This window comes from Typha angustifolia, chromosome 6 (genome assembly GCF_048772165.1).
Source record: "Typha angustifolia cultivar Huaian chromosome 6, ASM4877216v1, whole genome shotgun sequence".
NCBI lineage: Eukaryota > Viridiplantae > Streptophyta > Magnoliopsida > Poales > Typhaceae > Typha > Typha angustifolia.
In genome coordinates this window covers 7,902,378-7,923,900 of record NC_133244.1, presented here as the reverse complement: position 1 = coordinate 7,923,900, position 21,523 = coordinate 7,902,378, and the positions used below count along the sequence as shown (strand labels likewise).

General features: G+C 40.4%; 3 protein-coding genes across 3 annotated transcripts; 1 reads left to right on the top strand and 2 right to left on the bottom strand.

Moving 5' to 3' along the window:
* Window positions 1-12,647: 12,647 nt before the first annotated feature.
* Window positions 12,648-14,816, top strand: LOC140760766 (peptide-N4-(N-acetyl-beta-glucosaminyl)asparagine amidase A-like). The gene is made up of 3 exons (XM_073097766.1): window positions 12,648-14,138; window positions 14,236-14,334; window positions 14,431-14,816. The coding sequence occupies exons 1-3, from the start codon at window positions 12,687-12,689 to the stop codon at window positions 14,665-14,667; spliced, it is 1,788 nt and encodes a 595-aa protein (XP_072953867.1). The 5' UTR covers window positions 12,648-12,686; the 3' UTR covers window positions 14,668-14,816.
* A 1,547-nt stretch (window positions 14,817-16,363) lies between these two features.
* On the bottom strand, window positions 16,364-19,080 carry LOC140761289 (peptide-N4-(N-acetyl-beta-glucosaminyl)asparagine amidase A-like). Its single transcript, XM_073098561.1, has 3 exons — window positions 19,011-19,080; window positions 18,207-18,458; window positions 16,364-18,096 (listed from the first exon to the last, which is right to left on the bottom strand). The coding sequence occupies exons 1-3, from the start codon at window positions 19,078-19,080 to the stop codon at window positions 16,364-16,366; spliced, it is 2,055 nt and encodes a 684-aa protein (XP_072954662.1).
* Window positions 19,081-19,317: 237 nt separating this feature from the next.
* On the bottom strand, window positions 19,318-21,288 carry LOC140761141 (uncharacterized). The gene is made up of 2 exons (XM_073098342.1): window positions 20,341-21,288; window positions 19,318-20,028 (listed from the first exon to the last, which is right to left on the bottom strand). The coding sequence occupies exons 1-2, from the start codon at window positions 21,187-21,189 to the stop codon at window positions 19,579-19,581; spliced, it is 1,299 nt and encodes a 432-aa protein (XP_072954443.1). The 5' UTR covers window positions 21,190-21,288; the 3' UTR covers window positions 19,318-19,578.
* Between the last annotated feature and the right edge of the window lie 235 nt (window positions 21,289-21,523).

Sequence of the window (21,523 nt, the reverse complement as noted above, 5' to 3'; positions counted from 1 at the left end):
TTTCACGTGGTGGCCCCCATGCTAGGGGACGTGACTCCTGCGCAAAATATAATCCCCTCCCCCCCCTCCCCCCTCCCCCAAAATTCTTTTCTTTTTTAAAACAAATTAATCAATGTTAATAACGAATAAAAACAATATTAAAATATTAACACCGTCATGAACGAAAGATTTTTTCTTCGTTTATGAATCCATCTGTAGAGAAAAATAAATAAATAAATAAATAAAGATCTTACCATACTTTATCCCTGTTAACTAAGGGATAATACAGGTCGAACTATTCCCGGATACGCACGTATTTTAAAGTGGAGATGGTGATCGAGTTGTCCGTGCGGATCGGAGATATCTGCAGTACTTGTACTATTACTGAAGCAGGAGAGAAACACGAGATGGTGTCAGGTATTATATACGGAGGTGTAAATGTGTGGACTGTCGCATGTTCTCCAACGGGGAAATTTTGTAGGTGAAAATTTATAGAAGAAGAAGGTATAACAACCAATTCTTATAAAATTAGTATATACTCTTCTCTACAATAAAAGAGCTCGTAAGTTGTAATAAAGCAGTGGAGAAAAATCATTCTGGTTTGGTAGCTCGGTGATTTAACTTAATAATTTAACTCTTTTAATGTATACGATTTAAAGTTTAGATTAAACGACTTAAAGGTGAAAGAAAAAAATACTTTCAATTCACTGTAGCATATACACTATGTTAAGCAATGAATCTTCTTCGGGAAGTATCCATTTTAGTAATGGATCAACCCACCTAAAGAGAGAAACAAAATAATAAAAATATAGAGAAGCTATTATAAAATTGCTGATTTGTAACTATTGATCGACTTGTTAATACGGTAGACTCAGCTCTAATGTCTCAGACATTAAGGATAACTATTGCGGTTAACTTAATATAATTTACATTTTTTTATATAAATATATTGGTGTTGCTGTCCAATAGTTTGTGCAGGCCCCCAATTCTATGACCCATGATTGCCATGGAGCATATCTTCCAAGTAATGGAATTCCTAATGCTCCATGTTTGTCACCTCATGAATTTAGAATGTCTCAAATCAAGGACTATTTTATTTACTATATGCTTTGATATTACTTTAATCAGTATTTTATTGGGTGTTTTGCGTTTATACCTTTAAAATATCTCATATCTTTGTGCGTGCTCTTATAAGGTTTTAATATTTATATATTTAAATACAATTTATAAGTAAAATATAAACTAATTCGTAAATAAAAAAAGGTTTACGTACTAAATAAACACAATAAGAGCTTGATCATATATAATATATGGACTATCATCAATATATATATATATATATATATATATATATATATATATATATATGTATATGGGCAAAGTTATCTATGACTCCAAAGAAAGTCTCCACTTGGTCAAGACCAAAATTTAGAAATCCTCGGCACGAGTAACCAAATAAAATATGTTCTAGCTTTTGTGCATAGTATTATTCAAATAATAAAAGATTTTAGATTTGACCAAAGTATTATAGTCAAAGTAATTGCATTAATTTGAGGTGTACTCCCAACTAAAAGTCGCCTTATATAGCGGGAACTCATGTGATATTATAAAAATTAATCAAAATCCATTTGACATTAGAAATAAGTTTCTTTTGTTCTTCTCTTGTTGACTTCAGATGTGGTCCAGAAATGCAACTCCCTGCAGCTAAAAATTTGATAGGTTGATCATAATAACACCAGCAGTTCTCCCTTATATTTCATTAAGAAGTATGGCTAGCTTTTAATGATGTATATATCAGTGTGTGAGAAAGAGGAAAAAAAAAAGATTCACATTGGATTATGTGTTGTTTGCTAGGGTTTTTTCTTCGCCTTTTTGAGAAATTTCTCTCCGAACCGCTAGCCTTTTTCCCTTCTCCTCTTCCGGTCATGTTAGTTGTGAGGATGGGACAGGATCTCTCCTCCATCGAGAGAGGCACTTGCCTCTATTTGTGCATTGCTGGTAGAATTTGATGAGAGGTGAGTGCTCATGCATTGCCCCTTTTCTACCCTTGCCTTGTCGATCTTTATCATTCTCCTCTCTCCATCACCTTCTCTTCGACCACTTGAGTTGGAGCCTCCTCACCGTCACTAATTCACCAACTCAAAGAGGCACTGGAGAAGTTTAGTGCTCACTTCCATCTATTTTATGCCAGCTTTAAACTAGGGCAATGGAGGAAGATTAGAGAGAGGCCACAAGTTTTCCTTATTCGAGCTAGCTTCTTAGATAGGTTTGGGTTGTTTTTGTGGGTCTCATTCTTGCGCGATCATTCTAGTAGTAGTTTAAGAACCAACATTTTTCCTTCCTCTTCGTTTTAAGATTATTTGTGTTTTTATTTTTCTGTTATTTTTATACTACATTAAGGTAGTGAATGAAGAGTTGTGTTTGCTCACGGCTAGTTTATTTATCATTATACCTATCGAGCATAATGTCTTGTTTTTCTTATCGTAATGTGTGTTTCACCCAAATTGCACTGGCTTATTCTAAATATCATCATCCTAACTCCTCTATTTTCTGTTGGGCATTATGCTTTTATTTTTTGGCTGTTGAAGTTTAATATTTTTTAGTAGATAAGTCAGAAGGTTCTCTCATTGTTTTCCTAAGTATGCTTCGTAACGCTTATATATTATTAATAAATTGTACCTGTGAGGTTTGCCCTTGAAAAAAGAAGAAAAGGAAATGAGCGAAAGATGAAAGTTCGATTGAGAGAGAAAGATGAGACGTTGATTGAAGAAAATAAAAGGGAATAATATTAGAAAATTTTATTTAAAATATCTTTACTATTTATTAGCATTTTTTATATGGATATTTATCATCTGACCACTAAAATTTATTATTAAAACCTCAAATATTATGAGTTAGTTTTAACTAAATGATAAATAAATGTATGATGCTTTTGATTAAAATTTCATATTAAAATATTAGAGAAATTTTATTTAACCGTCTCATTTATTCTGTTATTCTTATTTCAAACCCTTTTTTTTCAACTACCTCAATTAATCTATAATTTTCATTGTAAGTCTTTAAAAAAACTCTCAGGCTAATTTAACCTAGTTTAACAATACAGAATGACATTTTTAGTAAACATTCTTATTTAAAAAAAAAAAACTTCTAAAATATTTTTTCTAAATGGTATGAATTATACTTAGTTATTTGGGTATCATGGGTTAGTTTATCTTAAACACCAATTAGTATCTAAAATGAAAACTAAGGCAGACGGTTTATTAAGTAGTAAATAAAAAAGATGTTGAATCAAAACATCAGCCACATCGAAACTCCACTACTAGGGTTGCAATTTTCCCCCCCCCCCCCTCTCATCTCTCCTAAGACATTTCCTTCTCCCTTAAGAGAATATTGTTCCTTTCCTCTCTCATTTTTTTCCCCACTTCCTTTCTCTTTACCATAATTTCTCTATCATCTTTTTCCTAGATTTTTAATTTACATAAATTTACTTCTTATACTTGTCGGATCCGTTGTTATCACAATAAAATCGTCGAAAGTAAAATAGACCGTTGTAATAGCAGCGCATGTTCAAACAATCTCTTTTTTTTAAAAAAAAAATTGTGTATCAAGCTTATAATTATCTAAGTTTTTAATAAATAAATAAGCTGTTGCTATAAATAAGAAGAGTAATAACTAAAAGGAAAATAACACAAAAAAAGGAGAGAGGCGAAATGGACTTCTCCGAGTCGAGCATCTTTTTTTGGGGGGTGGAATAGCGTGAGACCCGTCTCTCTCCCCTATTCAAACAACTTTTTGACGTCAGTGAGTCACCCCACTAAGTAGCCAACGGTGGTTACATTCTTATCTATTCTACGATATCATTAATGCTCGTACAAAACCAAATAGCTCCTCTTGTCTCCTTTTTCATAAGAGAAAATTGATATCTATCTCCTCTTTCTTCTCCTTCTTTTCTTTCCTTTTTCTTTTCCCCTCACCTTCAAATTAAATTAGGTCTTTTAAACGTTTAGGAATATGGTAAACTTTTTAATAAATATTTATTTTTATTATTTTTAAATAGAGGATTTTTGTTGATAAATTTTATAATAAGAGTGTAATAATTAATTTTAATGTGATATAAAGTGAAGAAAAGTATTAGATTTTTTTATTTTTTATAAATTTATCATAAATTTTTTTTATTTAATATAAAGTAGATTAATAATATAATATTTATATTCTCAAATAAAATTATTTATAAAGTGAACGGAGATACACGTGACTCTACTTAATCTTTCTACATTGGTTTCATCGAAAATACCTCTAGAATCTAAAATAATAAATAAAGGATAAGGATAGCATATTATTTACCAATAATTTTATTTGAACTTTCATAAACTATTATTATTTTACATCGTACTAATTTAGAGATTGGAGTAGAATGATCCCTATCATTTATCCTATGATAGGTTATCTTAAACAAACCAACCAAAATTAAAAAAAAAAAACTATTAGAATTGAGATTGGGTGGGTTGATCCGTGCATATTAATTCAAAATTGCATCATCGTTTTTGGATGCATTCTAAACTTTTGAATATGCATAATCAATATATCAGTATGCATCAGACAACACTCTTGTACCGGCTTACAGCAAACTCTCGCAAGTTGCATTTAACTTATACACAATAGCTCAAAAGAAAAAATATTAAATCATATTTTTTAAAATTATTATTACCTTATGGAAGATTTAAACGTCTCCGTTTATTTGTAAAATAAGAATAAATTTCTTCTGATATAAGCCTCCTTACACTTATATAATAATAGAATACTTTTTAACTCTTAAAAATACATCATTTCAATTATTTTCTCTTTTATCTTTTATCTTCTTTCGTTCTCATCCATCTATTATAAAGAATATTTTAGTCATTTATCAAAAATTATGTTAACTTTATATAACATCAAATATAACTAAATACTGAAATAATTATACTAGTATTAATATTATTCTATAATAAGTGGAGTAGTAGTAGCTAATTGAAGGGTAACATATACAATAATAAACTCACCCACCATTACTAAATAACTTATTGGGCCTTTATTCACACGTCTCCTCCGTACTTCCGTGAACAAAACCCAAGTAATGAGGGGCCCATAAACCCAAGTAAGGAGGTTATGTTTGGAAGCCAAAATACATCGCGATAACTATTTATTCCTGCTACTTGTTCGACCCACCTCTTCGGTAGACGGATCCCCTGCAACACAAGCGGTAAGATCTGAGAGCAACTCGGCACGTGGCGCACTGGCAGGGATGTTTTGTAGTAAATCTCGCTCGACCACGATAGGCTTAGCGAATGCGATAATGACAACTCAAAGGAAGGAAGGTAATAAAGGAGAACAATGTGCATGCATGGATGCCATGTAAGAGGCCTTTGACCCAACGGTAGGATAGTGACCAATCCTGGGGTTTGTGGGAGTAGTAGTTCCCTGTCACGTACACTCCTTTTGTATTAAATTAACAGATGAGAGAGAGAGAGAGAGAGGGGAGCAAACTTTAATTTCAAGAAAACAAAAGAAAAGAAAAGGCTACCCAAGTAAGTTATCATAATTTTATATGACTTTATTGTAGGCAATGAATGCGAGATAAGAATAACTATCTTATTGGATTTTTGTTATTCGAGCCATGCATCTTACTTTTAACATTTAAAGAGGAAAATATATTTGACTATCACTTTTTTTCTATTATATTTAACCAATTTACAGATCGAAGAAATTTTTTAATGCGTTTAAAATTTTATAGATTGAATTTCAAATAATAAATATATTAAATCGATATATATATATATATATTATTTTAAATTTGTTGAAAATCTTATCTTTTATGAGTACCATGACTTTAACATTTAAATTATTTAAATATAAAAATATAATAATTTTAGTTTAAATATAATTATAAAAATATGAAGTTCGGAAGTTTTTATTTTAAGATTGAGATGAACATAAAAAGGTTAATGAGCATTAAAGACGATAGCGGATTACCCCGAAGAAAGGAATTGAGTGAGATAGACAGAGAAGAACAATGGAGATGCAAAGCTCTTTGCTGTAGCTCAGGAGACAATCCACCAAATTAATTAACATCTCCAAGAGAGGACCCCCGATAGATAGAAACACTACAACCACCTCGTAATGAGTAAGTAAGTGGTGGGCTCCAATGCTCATGCGAAGGTATCTATTCCTCCTTTCTAAAACCCTAAAAAGTGGGCAGCGGTCAGTGTTGAGCTTTTTGTGGGCCTCCACAGAGCAATGCAAACCCATTCGCCACCCTCCAATAGGAAGAAGAAGAAGAAGAAGAAGAAGAAGAAGAAGAAGAAGAAGAAGAAATAGAAGAAGGAGGAGGAGGAGGGGGGGTTGCACTCTTGTTATTGTTCATGTAAACTAGAGCCTATGAGGGCAAGCATCTAGTCTGCTATCCTTGGGATGGAAGTGATTACCGACCTATAAATGTAGGTACTTCTTTACCACGAGCCACGAGGAAAAAGAAGCTTTAGGGTGTTTTTGCATATGGCCACATATATTCGAGGTTATTATTGAAAACCCCCCTTCTGTTTGCTTATATAATTAATGCCGACTTGGCCGAAAAATTCTTAGTTTATAAATAAATTAGCCTACTCGCTCATAATTGATTCAAAAAAAAGAAAAAGAAATTACTTTGCTTTCATATGCACATATGTAAAAAAAGAAAAAAATTCGAATTATTTTAAACTTGAGGTGGTTTTTGTAGTGGACGATTTGATTTTAAATAATGCCATAGAATTCGAGCTAAAGCAGTGATGAAATCTATTGGAAGACCTTTAGAGATTATAGATTATGGAATATCGTACGAGCTGAATATAATCTAGTGATTAAAACAATATGCCAATTCCTCCTCTAAAGGTCAATAAATGTTAATCACCTGTCATACAACAACGACGATCTTGCACATAAAAAGAAGCATCAATTCGGGTGCTTTATCAAACTAAGATAGTACAACACTTTCTCTCAACTCAGAATAAGAAAATTATATATAAAGTGGGAAATTTTAAGGCAAACTCTCTTATTCTAGTTATAACAAATACCACTAAGGATAGATGCTTAATTATCTTAGTTAAATAATATCTTTCAAATGGAAGGCATATGTTTTAGGCAGAAACAACTGTTCTCATAAATATTTCAAATTCTAGCATACATGACAGTGCACATATGTGAGTTGATTAGATTTAAAAAGAAAAAAGAAATTTTGTATATAACACCTTGATTTATAACGTAACTATTATTTACGTCCTATATTTTTACTATTTTCAAATCAAACATTTTGATCTAACGAATATATACAAAAAATAATTTGGATTAGATTTAAATTAACACCGTCAGAAATATTCTGTTAAGTAGAGATATTTTATTTTTAAAATGACTAAAATATCCTTAGTATGACTTGGTTGAAGTTAATTTTGTAATTTTTTTAGTTTAGTCAACTTAACTCAGAGTGATTTGGTTAAATTTAACTACAGATCTAGAGTATTTTTTACATATATTCATTAAATCATAGGTGTTTCGATTTATAATAGTAAAAATATAAGATATAAACTATAATTTTATATAAAAATAAAGTATTACATGTAAATTTTCCTTAAAAAAATTTATCTTAAAATATGAGTAGCCCATGGGGCCCAAAGTCCCAAATGAAAATTTGTTCCTATTTATTCTGCTAACATTTCCTAAGAACAAATAATACGTGGGTAATTTATCCACTAATTCCTCTTTTTATTCCACCATTAGTTGATCATAAATAATACCTGGATCTCACGTTATTTTTGGCTCAAAATTTGTTTAAAAGATTCAGGTTAAAATTACGGTATTTCCAACAGTTTTATATTAAAAACACATAAAATAATGAAGTTGATCTTTTATTAAGTTTGTTAGAAAGGAGGAAGCTTTCGATAAAAAGCTAAAACAGTAAATTTCAATCATATTTAATCACATGAGAGATCTGCTACTGAAAATAACCATCCAACCAACCAACCTTCTTTCGCTTTCCATATCTCTATAATAGACTCCCTTATGATCAAATAAATTGAAAACTGACGACTGACCTATATCGTCTTCTTCGTAGAACATTTAGATGGATGGCAACGGGAAAATGTCACATTCTCGGTATGTGCTCTATTTTTATCAGAAAGTCTGCGATGGCAATCCGAAGGCAACCGCTTTTTAATAACACTCGTATCACTTGGACCCATGAATTATTATTACTCTTTTTTATATATTTTTTCTAATTCTTTTTAAACAAATAGATTATTAACATATTGAAAATATCTCAAACATTTATTGTTATGTTAGGTTTTTATTATTATTTTCAATTCATAAGTTATCACTCGTTCTTTTTTGGAGGGAATAAGATATATATCAAACTTCTTAGGTCATTATTTTAGGATATTTTTAATAGTTTAAAAGTCTATGTGTCAAAAAAAAAAAAAAGAGTTAAGAGGAGACATATGAAAGGGTAATAGTTCAAGGTGTTTAACTAAAATTATCTCTGTATTTATCCCAAATTCTTATTGGGTATTTGGTTGGAAAAAGAGAGAAATGCGTGGATAAAAATATGAAATATAATGATGTTCAATTATGCTAAAAATTAATCAAATTAAACTTATTACTATTTCCTAGTTTAAGGTAAATATATTATTTATTTTTTTAGAAAGATAGGAAATATGTTTACAATTATATAAAAACTGTAAATTTATTTTACAACTTAATTATTATCATATGATGATTATTTTACAATTTCTTGCTAAAAATAATTTAATTTAATACACCATATTTACCATCATAAGTATAATCCCAAAAGGATATTCTATGTCAAACTAATGAAAATATTATGGTAGTGTCATTGTGACACCCGTTTAAAAAATAAAAAAATTAAAAAAAAATTAGCGCACGCGCTTGGCGCGTGCGCTGACTTCTTCTTCCCCCTCCCCCACCTCTCGCAGTTAGTTATGAGAGGTGGGAGAGAAGTGCGCTGGAGTGGAGTTAACTCCACTCCGTTGCCCTCTCCACCTCTTCTTTATTTAATCTCCACTCATCCCCCTCGAGTTTCCTTCTTTTCGGAATCTCCCCTTCTTCGCTTTTCCCTACTCTCTTTTCTCTCTCGAGCCGCCGAAGTTTTCGTCGCGGGTAGCGAGTCACCGGAGCGCCGACAGCTAACCAAAACCCCTCACCTCGATCGTCAGGTTAGCCTTCATCCCCTCTTTAGTTCAATTTGAAAATAGCCTAGTTAATCATACGTAATTAGGATTTTATTTTCGTCTACTTTCACCGGAGAAATTCGCCGACCGGCGACCTCGGGTCGACCACCCACCGGTTCGGGAAGTTTCCCTACTTCACCCCCTTGCTGTAGGTACCCAAATTGGGTACCCACGGGGTGCGAGGGAGGCGATGCCATGTCGCCTCCCACCGCCGGGTTTCTTTGGCACCAGCGGCCACCACCGGCGGTGGTGGCCTCACTCGTCAACCTCGGCTGACCCACCTCTTCACTTGGAAGAGGTGGGTACCCGAGAAAAGGGCTTCGAGCCCACCAAGCACTGAGTTGAAAACTCCATGGCCGTCGGCTATGAAGTTCCTCAACTCTCACCCTCCGGCCGCACTAGCCGGAGGTTCTGTCCACTCCTTCGCCCAAGTAGACCTAGTCAACTTGGGGAGAAGTTGCTGGAGCCGGGGGGGGCTGCCGGTGACGAGGATCACCGGCAGCAACACCCCGCTCCTCTGTTTCTCCTTCTCTGTCAAGGAGACGAGGAGGGGGTGGAGTTTGGGCCCCCCCCACCGCTCTCTCTCTCTCTCTCTCTCTCTCTCTCTCTCTCTGTGGGCTGTGGCGTGGGCTGTGTTGCAACCCAAGTCCACAGTCCCCTCTTCTCTAAGGTCTCCGTCCACCCCCTTTAGTTTCTGGTGGGCTGCGGGAGGCCCCGCAGCCCACCTCCTTATTTGTTATCGGACTGGGCTCTGAAGCCCAGTCCACCATCTCACCCTACTAGACTGGGCTCTTGAGCCCAGTCCATTACCTCTGGTCTAGTGGGCTACAGGTAGGTCTGCAGCCCACTCTCCCTCTCTCACTCTCACTTAATTTGCTAGGCCTTGAGCCCAGCCCAACCTTTAATATTTTAACCCTAGACTAATTAATTTTGAGTCTATTATTTTTCTTAAATTCTGTTAGCTACCTAAATTGTAATTATTATAATTTTCTCAACCATGTTATTAATAAAATTAGGAACTATACAAAATCAAAATAGATATTTGAATTTATTAGTCTTCTCAATTATCTTCACATTTATAATGTGAACGGCTCCAATGACCATTATTATTTTAATTAAGACAAATAATATCTCGGACCTAGAGATTCAAACTTAAATATACACAACAAGATGGTTAGTTTATAAGTCCATTAATTTTATGTTTATTTTATTTATAAATTATTAGATTCAGCATTGTGCAGGAAGGATCTTGAAATTCAAGAAGAGCCGACTGATTAGGAGAGTAAAACGGATTCCAGAAATACCCAGGCGAGTAGAATTCTATAATAGTCTTTAAAAATGCATGCTTATGTCATATCTTACCTGTGATAATTAAATGTCATTTTCTTACTTATGAAACTTATATGACATCTCATATTTGCATTTAATTACATGTCAATTCTTACTTGTATTATTTATCACTTAATGCACATGTATGATAGACTCTATGCTTGTTTATAATATCTATTATTGTGATGATTATGTTAAATAAATAATAGAGGTCATGGCACCACGTGCACGTATCACTATTAGTCAAGTTCCAATTAGGCAGTGCCATTTTACCTACTCAACCCGACGTTAGGGGTAGAGTGTATATTATATAATATTATATTAGCGGCCCACACCTAAGGTCGGTAGCAGGTGGAGCATTCAAGTGATTACACTGCCTTAGTTGGAAACTTGACTAGTATGATATTTAAAAAGATGATTGAGAGGTAGGAATTGTAGTTCTAACGGTACCCGAGGATGTGATTGAGTTGTGTGCTCTTATCAGCCGTATGTGATGATTTCACTCTGTGCGATGATTACTAGAACGGTGTTGATGGGCCTACGACTGGGGTCCTTAGTCTGATGGCCACAGACAACCGGTTATATACAGCGTCGCCAGGCTTGTATGGGCGATAATACCGCTAGTTGACTAGTCCCCCTCGATTTTTGTGATGCTTTGTGAGATATGTTACTGTAACTCGACTCCTATGTGGATTTCTATATAAAATAAGCTATAATGATGGAAGCTATTAAAAGTCATAATGTATATTTTTCCTTCACATGTTATGAGTTGCATTTTTATTTATCATGTAATATTATTAGATTATTATTAGATTTTACTTGCTGGGCCCCGTGCTCACCGCCATTTTTGGTGGAAATATTTCAGAGATGATTATAAAGGATGCGGACATCGAGAAGTAGCATATTCATTTTTTATTTTTAGCATTTGTTTATTCTATTATTTCGGTTGGACTTAGCCCCTACGAGGGTATTTTATGTTTTAGCAAATTTGTGATGGACTTGTATTCCTAGAGGCTTGTTGAGGCTTGTGATATTATAATTCAGGATTATTTGTTGGATTATTATGGTATTTCTTGACTTATTCAGATACTTGGTGAGATTATTTCACTGACCGATCACGTGGGAATCACGTAGACATGGTACACGTGAGGAACACGTGAATTTTTTGGAAGTTGGTTTTTCAGTTATATTTCAATAAATTCAAAAATTATATTATTTAAAAATAATCAAATGCATCGTGATGCAACAATCCATACCTTATCTAAAGAGGTATAAAATATCACGTACTAATACTACCACATTTTTACTAGACACCAACAAGACAACTATAATCAGGCCTTACTTGTTTTAAGTTTAGGGACTATTCTGAACTATTTTAGAGACCTCTAGACTGGTTTAGTAAGTAAACATTTTATCCTTTCATATCTAATCAAAAAAATTTTAACTATCCAATCAAATTCGGAACTTAGTCTGTCATCCGACAACTTTTAAAACTTCAAACAGAGTTCAAATAACAGAATACAACTACTTTTAAAACTTCAAACAGAGTTCAAATAACAAAATACAACTGCGTGCTTCTGAGAATCTCAGCAAAATCAAGCATTCAGGATAAAAAACAACAGTACGTCACTCGCCATTCCGAAAAAGTCGGCGTCGGAAGCACCTGCGCGGCTGCGCGGTGAGCGCTGTACCTGTAGAACTCGGCGACATCTGGACTCAGTTCAGTACTTCGGTGGCGAAAGACCTCCGGAAGCGGAAACATTCAACTCGGTAACCGGAGACGTGTACTTGCAGGATTCATTTAACAATATACCAGTTTTATGTCAGCTGAGTTCCTTTTTATCTCTATGTCAGAAAAGGGTCGAATGCCGAACCCGATGCACTAGTAAGGAATCCAAAGTCCTTTCGTGTACAGTCTACTCCATGTCCTGCACTTACGAACTCAAACCAAAACAACGAAGGTGCAAGGAAACCCCTTGAGAGGAACCCAATACCAATCAACCAACAAAATTAATAGCCAAAATATGTTCCACATTTTTGCTATAATCATAGACGGCTGATGCCTTTATATATGTCCAACCCGTGTAATACTATCCTCTCTCATCCATCTATCAACCACTAATCAAGATGCATCCCAAACTCCATCGCTTCTCACCTCCTTTCCTACTCTTTACACTCTTTGTATGCTCAAATGCCTTACCATCTCTACTTCCGATGGACGTCGGCGTCGAGCTTTTCGACCCAACTCTCCCTCCCGTAGCCCCAACCCAAACCCCAAAATGCTCGATTCAAGTCCTACAACACGAGTTCTCCGCCGCCGATTGCAATTCCTTCGCCACCACCTCGAACTACACCCAGCCCGACGAGTGCCCGGCCCCGTGGACGCGCGTCGTGCTAGAGGTCTCGTTGGCCGCCTCCGGCGGCCACAAGGACCGCGTAGCCGCAGTGTCGATCAACGGGGCGGAGATCCTCCGCAGCAGCACGCCGCTCACCATCGGTTCTAAAGCCTACTGGAAGGTCCAGAAGGACGTGACGAGGTATACCTCGCTCCTCTCGGAGCTCGAGTACGGCGGCAAGATCGCGATGATAGTTCAGAATAATACTAACTCCGCGCCGTCCGGCGTCTTGGCCGCCAACGTCACGCTTCACTTCTATAGAGGTCCTCTCATGGGCGAGAAAGTGACGGGTCCGACTATTGCAAAACTCGGCGGTCGCCCGGCCGTGAAGGGTCTCTACCACGAACCCGCCGACCTCATCATACCAATCTCACGTGGTAATAATTATAATGAGGATGATATCAACGATGACTCTATTAGCACAAGTGCCAGTAGAAACGCCTTCTGGTTTCACGTCAACGACGAGTCGGACTCCCATGGATCATCCGTTACGATCCCACGTAATACTTATCGCGCCATCCTTGAGATCTTCGCGTCTTACCACGGCGATGACAAGCAATGGTACGGCAACCCGCTGCAGGAGAGCACGATAGGATCGTCAAACAGCAACGGTGGCCTCCGCCAGATTTACGCGACAATCGACGGGAAGTATATCGGCAGCCGCATCCCTTTCGCCGTCATCTACCCCGGATCCGTCAATCCGTACTACTGGACGCCGGTTACCGCCATCGGGTCATTTGACTTGCCGTCCTACGATCTCGAGATCACCCCACTGCTGAATCTACTACTCGACGGACAGTCGCACGAGATCGCGGTCGGCGTGAAGGGCGGCCGTAATTTCTGGCTGCTGTCGGGTAACCTCCACCTGTGGATCGACAGATTCTCCGATGCGGTCACATCGGGGATCATCAGCTACAGTGCGCCGCCACTTAAGGTGACGCGGCACGCGGAGTGGGGTACCCTGGACGGGAGCTCGGAGGTGGACGCCGAGGGACTTATGAAGTTGGTCGGGTGGGTGAGCTCCTCCAAGGGTAACCTTACCACCATGGTGCGGCAGAAGGTGACGTTCAAGAGCCAGGTGGAGGTGCAGAACCGGGGGGCGGTGACGCAGGTGGAGATGATCAATAAGGAGAGGATGGAGGTCTGGGTGCACAAGGGCAACCTGGTCGTTGGGAGGGTGCAGGTTGTCAATCTCAACTCAACTCACCGACTACTCTAAAAACCCTTAAGTAGTTCCTGAACCATTAATTTTATTTTCTTTATATTCTTATATAATACAGGTGTTCATGGAGGCGCCACTCCAAGTGCAGACTTCCAGGGTGCTCGCTGCAGGTGGTGCGATATTCGAGAAGGGAAAATTATATCACCAACTCTCGGAGGTAAGATCGACTAATTAAATTTGGGGCATAGCCTCAAACCAAACAAGCCCTAAGTTAATAAAGAAGGATAATTTTTAGCCTTTGGTATCATGACAGGTGGTGAATCTGAACATGAACGGAGTAGTGACGACGAGCACGATGACGGACCGGCAGGACGCAGAGGGATCGGTGCTGATGCACGACGGGACGCCGGTGTGGGGTAGCGGCTCCACCCGATCGACATACCAGCTGCGCGACGAGAACACATGCTACCTTCGGACGGTGAATACACTCGGCGGTATTGTTAAGGACGACATCTCCAGTCCGTCATGTGATACGGTCGCGGACGCTTAGTCGACTCGTATAGGAGCTTGGTTGTGCTGGATTAATGCCTTTGTTAAATTAGAGACAACCATCTGGATTTGCATATGTAACAGGAAATAGATTACTATTTATTCTTGGAATAAATTATTACAATTAAGTTGTATGCAATTCAGCACAAAGTGGTCAATTATGTCATCTTTTCTTTTTATGTCTTTTTAAAGTACTTTTAAGTCTTCCACGTAGAATATTACCACTGTTTACTCTAGACTATTTTATTACAAAACTAATTACAACATAAGGCACGTTAATAGATACGGAGCAGACCGTTCCTCCAAGCCCATGTAGTAATTTCCTGCGATCGGTATGTATGTTTTTCGTTTTTCTCTCCTTCAATAAAGAGCTGCAACGTGTCGGCTGTACAAAATCCGTAATCCAGACCGTAGCCGGTCTGCTTCCGTCCATACCGTGGAACACGTGACCCGCGCCAAGTTGAACCTTGGATCTCAGTCCGAAATTCTTTCATACTAGTGATGCCATTAGACATCATATTTATTATTTCTTAATTAAAGGTGTTTTCGTTGAGTCTGCTGTCTGCTACTCGGGTGGATGACAAGGAGTTGGTGTCTCAGGAGTTCACCAAGTACTAGAAGAATATTGGTGCGATGGTTGATATTTTTACTATTTTTTGTGTTTCATGAAGGAATTATTGGGACAGTGTAGGTCCGGGTATCTATAATGTTGTCTAACTTTTCTATGAATGCGGTTTTACGTACGTGCTAAGTAGGGTCTTACTTAAATTTCTTTTGATTAAAAAAAAAGAAAAAAAGATTGCGTGATGTGTTTAAGAGATTTTCGGTTGATTACTTTATGTAATGCTTATTATAAAATTATCGCTAAAATCTCAACAGATCTTCTGGGTAGAAATGGAGTCATTTCAATGTGGTTGCCTAAAACATGAGTGTTAGTACTGGACGTCATGTTGGTAAGGGTGGCTAAATCAAAGTTATCTTGAGGAGATGCCTTTCCTAATTTTGATAACATTTGGTTAATGATAATATATTATTTTTGACCTAATATCTAATGGACAATGGGACTCGGAGCTGGTTCAATTGGCATTCGGGTCTTCTGTTCATAACCAAAATCTAGGCATTCGAATTGAGAATTTAGTAGATAAATAAATCTGATGGCATGATTCAAGGGGACGACTGACGAGCCTCTGCCAAATCTATTTATCACCTGCTAAGGCCCAAAACGTAGTTTGATTGTTTGAAGTCAAAAATGAAAAGAATGGCATAAATTTTAAATTTATCTTGTGTAAACTTTTCTTCTGAAAAGTTCTTTGGGAAAGAATTCTCACTAGATTGCTCCCCTATAATCTACAATGATCTTTGGGTTAAAATGATCTTTGCCCTATGGGTTATGAGATGAATTAGGAGAATATCTCTTGTACATATCGTACTTATTATTTAAATTATTCAATATTAACCTGAATACCTTATTTGTGACTGGGCTAATTTGGTTAAAAATTTGAATAACACATTTAATAAATGATTCGTTTTCTCGTTAACTTAAATTTAACCCAATCCTACAGAATTGGCACCCCTACAAGTGATATATTAATACAAAAAGAAAAAGGAAAAGAAAAATTTAAGCCTAATCAGCTGTAAAGCCTAAAAGACAAGACACACTAAATCTAGAAAGCCAAAAAAGACGAAATCCGAGTCACCTAAATGTCCGCAATTAACGCACACGTCTTCGTCTCCACGTCATCTTGCACTCTCCCACCGACCACACTAACCGTCCTCAGATAACAACCCTTGGCATCCCTAAACTTATACATAGATTTCGTATCCCCACTCCCCCACTTCGCCACCCCGTCCTCCACCAACGCCGACCCCTCCGACTCCTGCTGGTCCTCCACCGCGTCGTACGCTACCTCCTTCCCCTCCGCCGCCTTCCTCATCTCTGACATCGCGTGCTGCATCCTCGTCCGCTCGAACACCGAACCACCTCCACCGTTCGAGCTCACCGTCTCCACGTGAAGCGGCGTCTCCCGGCTCAACGACACCCTTCTCACCTCACCTCTCTTCCTCTCCGTCCTCAGGTCGGTCCGCGCCTTCACCTCCATCGACACCTCCTTCACCGACCCCTTCCGCTGCACCGCGACGCGGCTCTTGAACTTGAGCCGGTACTTGATGCTAGTAGTTATGTTTCCTCTTGACGAGCTCACCCAGCCGGAGAAGCGCGTGATCGACTGCCCGTCGATCGACGACTTCCCGTCGAGCTCTCGCCAGCTTGCCTGGCGGCTCAGTCGCAACGGCGGGACGGCGTATTGGACCAACGCGCCTTCGACGGCGTCGGACACGGCGTCGAGCCATAGGTGGAGGTTGGCCGAGACGAGCCAAAAGGGCTGGCTACTTTGTACGGTCAAGCCGATGTGGTGTTCTTGCCCATCTAACATTAGCCCGAGGAAGGGGCTGACGTCGATATCGTACGACGGGTGGTCGAACGCGCCGATGGCGGCGACCGGAGCCCAGAAGAAGGGGTTGATCGTGCCGGGGTAGATGACCGGGAAAGGCACGACGCCGCCCGCGAAGCGGTTGTCTACGGTAACGCCAACCTGGCGAAACGCGCCATTCGCCAGGCTGTCTGTAGAGGTGGTGGAGGAGGTGGTGCGCAAGGGATTTGCGTACCAGCGCTCATCGGGGCCGTGGGGGGACGCATAGATTTCTACCACGGCTCGGTAGGCGTTCTTGGGGATGACAATGCTCGTCGCCTTCGCGTCCTTCTCGTTCTCGATCCTGAACCAGTAGCCGGAGCCGCAGTCCCCGACGTCGTCGGAGATGGGGATGATCATATCCGCCGGCTCGTGATAGAGACCTTTAATCGTTGGTGATCTAAGCAAGACTTGTTCGTTTTGGTGCAAGGCGCCGCGGTAGAAGTGAAGGGAGACGTTGACGCTGTAGACGCCGGGAAGAGTCGAGTTAGAGTTCTCGAGCATCATGGAGATGGAGGCGGCGTCGTCTTCCGCGCTACGGAGGAGGGCAGCGTAGCGAGTGATGTCCTTGCGCACGCGCCAGAAGACGCCGGGGGAAGCGGCCAGCGGCGTAGTGGTGCGGAGGATCTCCGCGCCGTTGATCCACAAGGCGGCCGTGCGGTCCTTTTGGGCGTCGGAGGCCGAGGCGGAGAGCTCAAGGATTACGCGAGACCACGGGGCGGGGCATTCCGGAGGCGGCGCGTAGTCAACGGAGATGGGCGGAGAGCCGACGGTGTTTGCGAAGTCGTGGCGGAGGACGGCGATAGAGCATTTCGGGTTTTGGGTGGGAATGAGAGGGGGGAGGGTCGGGTCCATGTACTCGAGTGTCGCGTTACGATTCGCCGGCGGGTATGGTGGGAACGGCGCCGGCGGAGAAGAGGCGATGGAGAAGTCAATTACGCAAATTTGGAGATGAAGGAGTGCTGCAAAGAGATAATAGTATAGTCTCATCATTGTTAAACAATAGTAGTGGATTTGATAGTGTTTTATGTCTTAAAACTTTTGGTGACATATATAGTGAAAGATAAGTTACATTGGAGGATGGGAGAAGAAGAAGGCGAAGGCGAACAATTAAAACGTTTTGTCTTTTTATCAAACATAGCAAGATGAGTAGATGATACTTCGAGGGCGATTCCATTCTTAACCTTATTATGTGATGTGATGGATCTGTACTTGAGATTGCGATGTTGCTCGGTCTTTCTTGCCTTGTATGCTTGGAGGTAAACAATGAAGTAGCTAGGAAATTTGGGAGCTGTTGTCTTATTTGCCTCCTCCTTCCCGGATGCTGTTTCCCAATTGGGGATGGAATTAGGTGCAGTAGCACCGTAGGAATGTGATGTGAGTTGCAGGGAGTGTCAATCTGGCTCATTTCGAGCTCGAATTTTCTAAAGTTCGGAGGGAGTTGAGCTCATCAATGTTTCGACCATGCAATACGACGGTCTTTTAAGATCAAAGCAAACACAATCACGATAGTCAACTTGTGCTTGTTTATTTTTCTCATATATCTATCTTTTAAGAAAACAGATAGAGACTAAATTGTATACATATAGCACTTCAGTTAGAAATTGTTAAATATCAATCTTAATATTTATAAAATAAAAGTACTAATAAAACTCAATTACGGGACTACATTGAAATTGCCCATCCTGACGGGATCCAAATACCATAGTAATTGTACAGGTACCTACTTTTGGTGAAAAGAATTGTACACACACACTGGAATTGTTAGCTTACCAATGCGTGGTAAAAAAAAAGCAGGTATTTAGGAATTATTAATTTAATTGGCAGGCGTGACAGCATTCCTAGATCTTCACATTATGTTTTCATGGATACATACGCAGAATATTGCTTGGTAGAAGCAAGAAAGAATAATAGGTACGTGTTCCAGGGTTACTGAAGTTGCCCATCCGTGTTAGTATGATTGGACTTATGGTTCAAGATTTAATGGATACTTACAATCTAAATAACACCGTTTATCATACGAATGAAACAATGTTTAGTTCTTAACTGTAACTATGCCGAATGGTTGTTATTAAGAAGCTTTAAAAGTTTGGTAACTAGATTCAGAAATCACAGAAATTCCAATAAATCTCTGTTACTGTTTGGCTTGCCGATGCTGCCTGACCACATAACTACATAAGGCATTCCCAAGTAATTTCCAGTCTTTTATTTGCTAGATTCCATAGTCTCTAGCATTTGGATCAAGAATTATTCATAATTTAATTGCAGAATACATTATGCATCATAAACAACTAATTTATTTTTATGCAATTTGTTCCCTGAACTAGTGAAGAAGACCCCCCAAACTCGTGCCATTTACATAAACGACTGGTTTACGGCTACGCTTTTGAACTCTGACATCTGGATCCAAAGTAAGCAGAAGATAGAAAAGGGTGGACAGTTAATTAGTTGCATGATATCGACGAAGAAGACGACGACGCCATGCACGACGAGGAGGTCGCGCCCCTCGTAACCAGCAGCTGCGAGATCCCATCATACCCCATGGACGTCGCCATGTGGAGAGGCGTGGCGCCCCTCTTCGTCTTCGCGTTGACATCGGCTCCCATGTCGATGAGCAGCTCCACGGCCTCCAAGCATCCGCTCTCGACGGCGAGGTGGAGCGGGGTGTGGCCCTCCACGTCCTTGCACTCCATGTCCATGCCGAACTCGATGAGCAGCGTCATGGCGTCGCAGTGCCCCTTGATCGCCGCGGAGTGGAGCGCCGTCATCCCGTACTGGTCGCAGCCGTGGATGCCGATGCGCTTCTTTAGCAGGGACTCGAGGCGGCGGAGGTCGCCTCTTCTTGAGGCCGTCATCACCATCTCCCCTCGTTCGAGTATGTCCACCACTTCTTGCTGTGTAATTGAGACAGCTGATTTATTAGAACTGGAAGATAATAAATAGTTCGGCTTGAGACACGTTCGTGAGAAACAAATTGAAATCAATTTGTGACAATCCTATGGAGCAATACAATAAAGTTGGGTGAAATTAAAAAATTAAGAAAGGAAGATGGTTAGATGGGTCCTTTCAACATCTGGGTAATTTACAAACAAATTAATTGGAAGTCTGGCAAATTGTCTTTATGGATAGAATAAAACTTACTCCGACTTATTTATTCTCCGTGTGCAAATAAATAAACGGAATTTACTGAGAGTAGAATTGCTTACGTGTCCTTTATCCCTCGCGACGTCCAGCGGCGTCCTTCCCTTCCCGTTGGTCGGCCCCACATCCGCGCCCATCTCCACGAGAGCCGCCACCATCTCCGCATCCCCGTTCGCCGCCGCACGGTACATCGCCGTCCTTCCGTCCCCTCCCCTCGCGTCCTTATCCGCCCCCTTCTCCACCAGCAGCCTCACGCACCCCACGTGCCCCCTCCCCGCCGCCACATGCAGCGCCGTCCTTCCCTCACCATCCCTCGCATCCACGGAATATGCGGTGGCCTCCTCCTCGGCTAGCCTGGTACTCAGCTCCTCGAGATCCCCCTTGGCCGCCGCTGCGTGGATCGGGGTCCACCCGATCGGATCGTCGCCGCCGTCCCCGATCTGATGATCGAGGAGCGGGAGGAGATGGGGCTGGCGGCGGAGGATGAGCCTCGCAGCGGCGGAGTCACCGGATTCAGCCGCGAGGCGGAGGAGGAAGGGCCCAGCGAAGGCGACGCGGAGGCGGATGGAGGAGGAAGGCGGAGGGGGGTGGTGGAATTGGGAAGGGGAGAGGGAGGAGAGGATGAGGAAGCGGTCGGAGGAGGAGCGGGGGAAGGAGGGAGGCGGGTGGGGTTGGGGGAGGAGGATGATTTGGAGGAGGGAGGAGGAGAGGGGAGGGAGGAGGCCGGAGGGGGGGTTGACGTGGAATTTATGGGGGGAGGAGGTCTGTACCTTGAAGTAGACGGGGAGAGAGGGGTGGAGGGAGCGGAGATGGAGGGAGGTGCGGCATTTGGCGTTGGGCTTGAAGTCGACGACCACCTCCGGTTCGAGAACCTCCAGGAGCTTCTCCTCGGAGGCGACGCCACTACTCCCCATCCACCCAAAGATGCACAACCGAGAGCCGAAGAAATGGAGATGTAAGCACCTACGTTTTAATCTTATTATTACTACTTTACGAGGGGTTTTTGACGATAAATGCGAATTGTGGGTATGGATTAGCCTCCGTTAATCTTAAGTCGCCTTCTTAATTATATCCTAATTACTTGGCCTAGGTAGTTGCCTTACCTACTTGGCGCTTGTCTAATGACAGCTCGCCGCCGAGTATGGGCTGGTTGTCTAGTTGTACTGTGGGGCCCTAAAAAGCATCTGCTAATGTGAGTTCCAAATTTCCAATATACACTGTTTCTCTCGTGAACCCCAAATTGTGGGC

Excerpts from the sequence above, each read along its gene's own strand:
- LOC140760766 (XM_073097766.1), top strand. The coding sequence starts at position 12,687 with ATGCATCCCAAACTCCATCGCTTCTCACCTCCTTTCCTACTCTTTACA. Across the intron at positions 14,139-14,235 it reads TGGTCGTTGGGAGGGTGCAG|GTGTTCATGGAGGCGCCACT; the intron begins GTTGTCAATCTC and ends TATATAATACAG. Across the intron at positions 14,335-14,430 it reads TATATCACCAACTCTCGGAG|GTGGTGAATCTGAACATGAA; the intron begins GTAAGATCGACT and ends GTATCATGACAG.
- LOC140761289 (XM_073098561.1), bottom strand. The coding sequence starts at position 19,080 with ATGGGCAACTTCAGTAACCCTGGAACACGTACCTATTATTCTTTCTTG. Across the intron at positions 18,459-19,010 it reads TCTACCAAGCAATATTCTGC|CATCCGGGAAGGAGGAGGCA; the intron begins GTATGTATCCAT and ends ATTGGGAAACAG. Across the intron at positions 18,097-18,206 it reads TTCTTCTCCCATCCTCCAAT|CACTCCTTCATCTCCAAATT; the intron begins GTAACTTATCTT and ends ATCTCTTTGCAG.
- LOC140761141 (XM_073098342.1), bottom strand. The coding sequence starts at position 21,189 with ATGGGGAGTAGTGGCGTCGCCTCCGAGGAGAAGCTCCTGGAGGTTCTC. Across the intron at positions 20,029-20,340 it reads TCGCGAGGGATAAAGGACAC|CAAGAAGTGGTGGACATACT; the intron begins GTAAGCAATTCT and ends TCAATTACACAG.